Source organism: Oratosquilla oratoria, chromosome 12 (assembly GCF_046742065.1).
Source record: "Oratosquilla oratoria isolate Oo_2021 chromosome 12, ASM4674206v1, whole genome shotgun sequence".
In the NCBI taxonomy this organism is placed as follows: domain Eukaryota; kingdom Metazoa; phylum Arthropoda; class Malacostraca; order Stomatopoda; family Squillidae; genus Oratosquilla; species Oratosquilla oratoria.
Genome location: NC_134788.1, coordinates 62,063,616 through 62,073,113, shown reverse-complemented (window position 1 = coordinate 62,073,113; position 9,498 = coordinate 62,063,616). Strand labels below are relative to the sequence as shown.

The window sequence follows — 9,498 nt, the reverse complement described above, 5'->3', positions numbered from 1 at the left end:
TAGGAAGCAGATGTACAGTAAGAGTTGGAAGGAAATATAGAATTTCAATATACACAGTGGCCTTAGGCAGGGATGTATGCTGTCACCTTTATTATTCAATCTTGCACTGGAGAAAGCAGTCAGGCAGATTACCAACCATCCTGGTGGAGCTAAGTTATCCAATGGTCAGATAACCCACCTTGCTTACACCAATGATGTCGATGTGGTGGCTGAGACTATGGAGGAAATTAACAAGATCTTTACAGTACTCCAGAGAACAGCAGAACAAATAGGCCTAAAATGATATGAGCAGAAAAAAGAAATTATGAAACTAAGTAGAAATGGCAATTACACACCAGGAGAAGCGTAAGTTGGATCACTAAGTGTGAAGAAAGTTGATAAGTTCAAGTACCTGGGATCCACTGTCAGTGAGAGAAATGAACTGGACATAGAAATAAACGATTGAATAGCTGTAGGAAACAGATGTTACCATGCCCTGACACCTGTAATGAAGAGTCGGACCATCAGTAGAACTAAGATGAAAACATATAACATTGTAATAAAACCAACAGTCCTGTACGGATGTGAGACATGGACACTGACAAAAGAAAGGGAGAAAAGACTAGAAATTTTTCAAAACAATATCCTGAGAAGAATCCTCGGCCCAGTATATGATGAAGAAAAAGGGAAACGGAGACAAAGACATAATAGGGAAATTAGAGATCAGACTGGACAACAATACATTCGGAATGAAATACGGAGAAGAGCAAGGTGGGATGGACACTGCCTCCGAATGGAGGCAGACAGACTACCAAGGAAGGTGATGGAAGGAGGAATAGAGGGCAGACAACCATTAGGGAGACCCAGGTACAGATGGATGAATGGAGTGAGGAAGGATGTGGACAGGGTGGCAGAGGATAGAACCATCTGGAGAGGCATAGCGAAAGCGGTGAAGGGCTGTCCGGCCTGACAACCAGCAGAGTAAGAGAGTAAGTTATGGAATCTCTTGATTTCATAGAATATTTCTATACCTTGTTTCCCTTTCCAAATCTATACCTTTACCTAGTATTGCACTTTCTGTTGTAAACCCTGAAAATGCAATATTTTTGTACCTTTGATTCCTCTGAAGGATTTCCATGTTGCAACTCTTTTTTGGAATGACACCTAATGGTGATGCAACCCTGCTTACATCTAGTCCTCTCTTCATTGGTTCACCATATTTCTGTCTATCCTCACCATCCTCTATTTTCAATTGTTACCACCAAGTGAATTTACCCTAATATATCATTTTGGTAATTTGATAAACATAGCTCCTGTCCCGATATGATACCAACAAGCTGAAAGTGATCAGGACATTTAGGTCATATGACCTGCATCCAGTATCTATGCAAGATTATGTAAGTGAATATTAAGAAATTTTCACTCCCAAGAATATCACAACCAGTGCATATCAAATTTAGAGTGAACTTCATAAATTCTTGATCTTTGTACTCTGGAAGACAAGATGGAGCTCCATCCCCAATAAGAATGTAGACAAACAGGATGCATATGTTGATAAACAAAGAGTCTTGCCAGTCTCATGTATTTTCTAAATCACTACCAATGTTGATGTTAATTTGAGGTACTTACACATGGGGCACATAATACTCATAATATTAAGAGCTAGCCAGTGATTGTATTGGTCAAAATTGCAGCTGCCAGACCAGCAAACATCTTCATGACATATAAAACTGTTTGCTTGTCTCAAATTTCTAAAAATTGCTGCAAAAATAACTATTAATTTGCACTACTCATAAATGGGGTTCAAAATACTCAATGATAAGAGAGCCAATGATAGAGGTAAGAATTGCAAATGTGAGACCTGGCCTAATCTTTTCTAGCCCCTTGGTAAATATAAAGATGTTCTACCATCTCTCTTTTTTTTTTCTAATAGCTACTGACATTACTATTAGTTTGCAGGACTTATATCTGTGGTTCAGAATACATCAGAATGATACGAGCTAGCCAATGGTACTATAGGTAATTGACGCTGTGAGACTGGCAAACATTTTCATAGATATCCACACTACCCTTACTAGGTATGTGTGAACCTGTGGGTGGCACTACCATTGCGAATGTAATGTTTACACCGCCATCTTTTGCGGCCTGTTTGAATGGGTATGCATCAGTTTGAATGCTTGTAGCATTCAGCACTTGCGCAGGATTATCAAATTGTCTTCTTGTTCTGCAGGTGTATACCCAGTTAAAAAAAAAAAAAAAAAAAAATCACAAATTTAAATGCAAATTTGGTTATTAGCTGTTGCAAATTAGTTTTCCGAGTAAAAATCTAAAAAATAAAGTACCTATATATGAATATTTCAATGTAATATTCCTATTTTCTAGCCAGTTTTCTCCCAGAAATGAGCAACTGTAAGATTGTTGGTAATGCGACAGCTGTGTCTTAATGCATAACATGTAGGCATGTTCTCCGATACTTAGTAATGTTTGTTAAAACATGATATGTCAGAGATACTTCACATAGTAGTCATAGAGGGTGTTGTTCACAAATAATACTTACATTGTTATGGTATGAATTTTAAGATGTTGGACAAGCTATGCTATGCCTATTACATAGCCAGCTATGGCTATGACTGCAAGTATATGAAATAACTATTAAATAATATGGTCAGTATTCCATGTCATGGACCATGTCCATGACCATGAGAAGTCTCAAGACTAGTAGAGGTCTAGAGAAAAGACTTGAATTTTTTTCTGGGTTTCATGATGATGATAGACATGAGCTGTTGAAATAAGGCTGTTTATTCAGATTATCATGATTATAGATAACATGATTAAACAAAATAACTCCTTTGAAAGTAAAAAGACTTTATCAATTTTTCTATTTGAGTAATTGGTGTAAAAAATAACTCACCAATTTCAAAGTAAATTTAAGGTACCGTAAGTCTTAGGATAGTTGCAGTACTGACCGGTTAGTGTAATGAGAGGCAATCTAAGGGTAAGGGCTAAGGCACCTATATAGGCACTTTTAAATGTGATAATAGAGTTCTTTTAGCTACATATACATTACAGTGCACATACATTACATTGATGGAACATGTTACAAGATAGGTGTTAGTAACAATTGTATAAGAGGAAGGTCCTGCATTGTTTTTGACAAGCTCAGGTGATTTGTTGACCCATAAAACTTTCATATGCCAAGTTGCATGTCAATTGGGCCAGGGGTTTGGATTTTACTGATGATTATCTCTAAACTGACAATAGCTGCCATGACAACATGAAAGATGTTAGTAAGCATAGTATAAAAGGAAGGTCCTACATTGTTTCTGACATGCTCAGATGATTTCTTGCCCCATAAAACCTTCACATGTCAAGTTGTATGTCAATTGGGCCTGGGGTTTGGATCTTATGGATGATTATCTCTGAATTGACAAAAGTTGCCATGGCAACATGATAGGTGTTAGTCAGAATGGTATAAAATGAAGGCCCTCCATTGTTTTGACATGCTCAGATGATTTGTTAACCCATAAACCTTCACATGCTAAGTTGCATGTCAATTGGGATAGGGGTTTGGATTGTACTGATGATCATCTCTAAATTGACAACTTAATAGTTGCCATGAAAAGGCAAATTTGGTATGATGGAGATGTTCCACATTGTTTTTGACATGCTCATGTAATTTGTTGACCCATAGAGCCCAAGTATTCCAAATCTGAATAAAATTGGACCCGTGGTTTAGAGTTTATGTGTATTTCTTTACCAAAATCTTCACAAATTACCACCCTTAATTCTAACCTTTTTTTATGGTAAAGTCTTGCAAACAATTCGGTATAAAAAAAAAAAAAAAAAATAAAAAAACATGTATCTCCCTTAATGGAGAATGGTTGTATTTGGATGATGTTGCATGAGGTGGAATGGGTGGGGGGATGGGGGTGAGGTAGTATGTGTGAGCAAAATTTAACGCAGCCTGAAGGGATATCTCCCCATCTTCTCCTTTTATGCATGGGGGGACGGAGAGGGGGGGTCGCTGATTTAATGAAGCGAGCCTTGGTGTGGATGTGCTGTGCCTTGCGACACTGCTTCTGACCCAGGGCAGTGGACAGGGTGCAGGGATGACCCATCATCCAGGAGGTGCTCAGATAAGAAGGAAGGTGGAGGGGAGTGGAGTGTATTTAGGGATGGAATGGGTGGGAATGATTTTCTGCCTTTTTCTTTTTGTCTACCTCCCTTGAAAGGGGGAAAACCTTGGTGTATGTATGTATGTATTTAAGAAAATTAAAAAGTATTTTGTTTCTAATGAAACTGTCTTTCATATGCAACAATAATTCAAGGGGTAATTTTTGTGCAAGTACCCATCATGAAAAGGCAAATTTGGTATGATGGAGATGCTCCACATTGTTTTTGACATGCTCTGGTGATTTGTTGACCCATAAAACCCAAGTATTCCAAATTTCAATAAAATTGGACCAATGGTTAAGAGTTTATGTGAACTTCTTTACCAAAAAGTTTACAAATCACCACCCTTAACTCTAACCTTTTGTTATAGTATGGTATAGTCTAGCCCAGGGGTTCCCAAAGTGGTCGATATCAACCCGCAGGGGTCGATGAGACCATCCAAGGGGTCAAAAGGGGGTCAGTAGATTGCTAGGGGGTCAAAAGGGGGTCAGTAGATTGCTAGGGGGTCAAAAGGGGGTCAGTAGATTGCTAGGGGGTCAAAAGGGGTCAGTAAATTACTATGGGATCGAAAGGCAGTCTTTAACCCATTAAACTCCGATGACAAGATGTCTTGTCATTTGGTCAAATAAAACAAAAAATCATAAAACACCAAAATGTTTGATCAAACATTTTGGTGTTTTATGATTTTTTGTTTTATTTGACCAAATGACAAGACATCTTGTCATCGGAGTTTAATGGGTTAAAATTAAATGGTTGGTATGAAATGATCCTTTTCTCTTCCTGTACTGAAAGAGTGAGAATAATCAACCAACCAATATCTAAACTTAAAGATAGTTCACTCTGAGTTGAAAATCCTTCCCATTCTGTGCATGTAGGAAGAATCTCACATACACACAACCACATCGTGAATGAACATCAAGATGACGAGCTTGTGTAATATTATTGGCTTAAATATCACTTACAGTTATATAGTACAAAATATATAATATCACTCTTCAAGCTATTGGTAAATTATGAATATTTATCTTAAAAAACTTATGTTTATGTATATGTGAAAGTATCTGTATTATAATTATTAGAATGCCGTTGCCTTGATGAATGTTGCCATTTGGCCCTTTTATAATGGATCAAAATAAAAAATAAACAAATAGAATAAGTACAACCCACAAACACGAAAATTGTGACTATGGTACTTTAGAATTACCATAAGTGATTTATGAGACCAATCAAGAACTACAATTAAGAATTAAAACCAATATTTCAACAACAAAAATGATAATCATAATGATGATAATAACACTATTGATAACTAAAATAATAATAATAATAATGATAATAACTATGATAATAATAATAATAATAGCATTAATAACAATAACACCAATAATGATAATAAACTGACATAAATCGTGAATTAATAGCCTGGGGGTCTATAGAAAATTTTAAACTTTACTAGGGGGTCGATGAGCTGAAAAGTTTGGGAACCCCTGGTCTAGCCAAAAATTCGTGATAAAAAAATAATTAAAAAAAAACCGCATCTCCCTTATTTTTCAAGCTATTTTAAAAAAAATAAAAAGTATTTTGTTTCTAATGAAATTGTCTTTCATATGCAAACAATCTTTTAAGAGTTAAAAAAAATTGCGCCGTACCTACCCTTGCTCAGAATGCCAAATGAAAATTGAAGAGTGGCAAATGCGAACATACTACGCATGAACTAAGCTATCTTACCCCCATATCGCTGCACTTACGAATTCAAGAAGACACACTTGTTTAACCAGTTTAAATCACAGCTACGAAAACAAGCGTTTTAAATAGCTGAAGGAGTGCAACTTAAGGCTTGACGGGCTATGACGTCATATGTAAACATACAAGGTGAAGGTTTAATTTCTTTTATACATCTTCTCTATTTTTCTCTTCATATTTTCTGTTGTTTTATATTTTATATCTATTATCTTTATAGATCATATTTCATAGTTCATAGTTATTTATTTCATATATACATTTGTATTTTATATCTATATTTTCATTTCATATTTGTATTTTCTGTGAGAAATGCAAAGACTATTCACGAAAGACAGGAAGGCACCGAAAAAGTGTGTAAATAGCCTAACTGATTACTCATGAGTTTAGTTACTTCAATCAACGCTAGAGATTGCTGTGCTTCATTCGGAAAGTATTAGCGGGTTTTTTGAATCGTCTGCATGTGTAGTGGTTTGGTTCGAACAAGCCAGGGAAAATGAAATTCACTTTGGTCTCTTATTCTAATCTCTTTGGTAAAACCACAAGTAATAGCCACTGGTTAGTGGATCTGATCAGTCGTAGCTGGATGGTGAGCCTAACGTCAGAGGCGGTGGCGGCTGATGACGGCGAGGCTCGATGGAACTGCTACAAGACTGGACGAGATGTTGTTGCTGCTGCCGTGGCTATTACCATTCTGGATTCTGGATTCTGGATTCCAAGAAAAGACCACCTCGCTTGCGCGGGATCGGGTTTTGTGGGAGGGGAAGAATGTCTGTTAGAAAATGAAAAGATAGTAGTGTATAAAAGAGGGCTATTGCCACCGGGCGAATTGCGAGCGATTAGGGGCTAGTTTGTTGTCGTGGCTTTAGGAGAACTGGGCTAGGAACTTGGACGGTGGCGCCAATGCCGGGAGGAAGAGTATATTATATCACCAACGAAAGTTTGGAAAATGGTAGGAGACGTAGTAGGAGAGAAAGGGGGAAAAACGGAAAAATCTTTAGTGGGAGGTAAACTGAAATGAGAAGATGTAGTATAAGAGAAAGTGAGAAAGGAAGCGATTTTTAGTCGAAGAAAAAGGAAGTGTATATGTTTGTGCGTGGGATGCGGCTATGTTCGTGAGAGGTGTATGTGTGTAATTTACGGTTAGTGAGTAAATTTCACTTACAGCGTGTAGAGGGCGTTCCTGATTAGCCCCAGGTAAGGCATGAGCATTCCTGTTTTACCCCAGGTCGGGTTTGAGTAACGATATTATCATTATTATTATTATCATTATTATTACCATTACTATTATTATTATTACATTATTACCATTCTGTCCTGACTAGCCGCCGCTGCCCTATTTAAGGGTTGCTCGCGGCTCAGCGTAGTTGGCAAGAGAGGTCGCTAGCCGCTCGAGAACCATTTGCTGGCTCCTGATTGGCTAGCTCATATTCACCTCTTGCCAACTATGGGAAGTGTGTGACCGCCTGTGGCTGCGTCACTACACATGTTTACATTTGAGCCATCTGTCACTTGGAACACATGGTTAGTTCAAACCAATCATGGTGCGAGACGGTAATCCCTGTGTTAATTGCAAACGGTCCAAAAGTTCTCATCCTGAAATCATGTACCATCGGTTTCCTAAAGAACCACAAAGGTAAGTGTATATTATACTGCCAACATTAAGTATAATAGACATATAAGTGTCATTTTATTGATTAAGTAAAAATGTAAATCAACATTCTCTTCTTTTTGATAGATGTTCAAAGTGGATACAAGTAACCGGTATATCAACATTAAGGAAGAAAACACCTACACAATTAAATAAAAGTCAAAGGATATGTAGCCATCATTTTTCTCAATGGCAGTATGCATCATCAACCCGTTTGTGCCCCAGTGCATACCCAGATCAAAATTTGCCTGGTGAGTCAATGCAGTTTTATATAATATACATTATCATAAGATTACAATGATTAACATTGTTTGGTAAGAAGTAATGATTTTCATTATGCATTCTATTATCTATCAGATCCAGCACACCCAGATGAGCCAGTAATAACCAGTATGGATGGAGGTAAGTGCTTGATCAATGTGAAAATAATATAGCACAGTTCTGAGATTAATTGAAATTACTTTATCTTATTACCACATTGCATTTGAAACAAAACATTGCTTGTCTCTATATATTATATATTTCTGTATTACTTTAAAGTTGAACATTATTTAGAATATTCTTTCATTGTCATTAGCTAATTTTTGTATGTGCACAAGACACATTTCAACTTGAAATTACAAATTAAATTCTGAGCATAGATACCTTACATACATTATCTGTTTATAACAGTACAAAACATCACATATATTATTTTACAGATATTGACCAGCACTTGGATACTACAAGTACTTTGCATCACCAGCAAATTGAAATGGAAATCTTGTCAAGTTCATTGGATGAACTGATGGTCTGTAAATCATAAACAAATTAGCAACATATGTCAAATTGTAACAACAGATATTAGTACCACAATTGAGTCCACAGTTATATAGATGTTTTATAGACCTGTTTCACACTCTTGGCATAAATGTGATAATGTGATAAGAATAGAAATTGTTCTGGTAGGTGCTGGGGGGTGGCATACACCCATCAACACTCCTCTCAGTTAGAGAGAGATTGCTGGAGTTTTGGATGCAGTCTAAGGAAGATAAAGTCATCTCTTATAAGATTACTTAGTAGTATTTAATAAACATGTATGAATGAAGTTATAACTCAGTTTTAGATTTATTCCACATGATCTCTTACGTGAATGTGAGTTGGATGCAATGTGTCATGGGGGTATTGGAGATGTAGCCCCCATCAACCTGTAGGACATATTCTAATTAGAGTATTTCACATTCCACAAATTTTCTTCATAATGAGCTGTTAATGTGAAAGATGCAAAAGTATTAAAGAAAATGCTGCTGATTGGCATATAATGTGGATCATGTAGATTGTCTGGTGCTGACATTGGCATATGCAGTATAATGACATAAATTCACCAATTAACAGGTACATTTTGTCGGGAATAAATCCCGACAGATGCATTTTTTTAGAGTAAATAGACTATTATTACATATTAATATAGACATCTGTGGTTATGGCCTCAGTTAATCTAGTGAATTGATAGCTGTAGAATTAGGATTAAGATTGAAATACAGCAATTAAGCATATCAAGTTGTATGAAATTTGTATTCTAGAAACTTAGTTTATGAAAACATGCATAACAAATTATACTGTCTTACTTTTTCCATTTAGACAGAGTGGCCTATCATTTTTGTTTCTATATACGAAAACATTATATAAAACATTATGTAAGGACTCGACACCCCTTAGTTACCACAAGCCGGTTGTTCTAACCCCTCTCAGGAATGTCGAGTTACCAATACGTCATTTTCATTATTAATCATATTATTTACCACTTGGTGTCTTCTCCGTCTTGAGTATTGGTTCTGGTGCATTACCCATCCATAGTTCCTATGCATGGGGATCATATATGTATCGTGCAACATTTTCACTTCAGTTAAGGTGAAGTTGTACTTCCCATAGACCCTTGGCAATGAGAGGTCAAAGGTCACTAGGCGTTCGGGACC

At 36.6% G+C, this 9,498-nt stretch overlaps 1 protein-coding gene across 1 annotated transcript; it reads left to right on the top strand.

Annotated features, from left to right (window-relative positions):
• The first annotated feature begins 6,360 nt into the window (after positions 1 to 6,360).
• Positions 6,361 to 8,900, top strand: LOC143030834 (uncharacterized). Its single transcript, XM_076194052.1, has 4 exons — positions 6,361 to 7,528; positions 7,631 to 7,794; positions 7,901 to 7,945; positions 8,245 to 8,900. Exons 1-4 carry the CDS (start codon positions 7,434 to 7,436, stop codon positions 8,346 to 8,348), a joined length of 408 nt encoding a protein of 135 aa, XP_076050167.1. The 5' UTR covers positions 6,361 to 7,433; the 3' UTR covers positions 8,349 to 8,900.
• The last annotated feature ends 598 nt before the right edge of the window (positions 8,901 to 9,498 follow it).

Bases quoted from the DNA above. Each gene is read 5' to 3' on its own strand.
- LOC143030834 (XM_076194052.1), top strand. From the start codon at position 7,434: ATGGTGCGAGACGGTAATCCCTGTGTTAATTGCAAACGGTCCAAAAGT. The intron at 7,529-7,630 runs GTAAGTGTATAT...TCTTTTTGATAG, and splicing joins TTTCCTAAAGAACCACAAAG to ATGTTCAAAGTGGATACAAG. The intron at 7,795-7,900 runs GTGAGTCAATGC...ATTATCTATCAG, and splicing joins CCCAGATCAAAATTTGCCTG to ATCCAGCACACCCAGATGAG.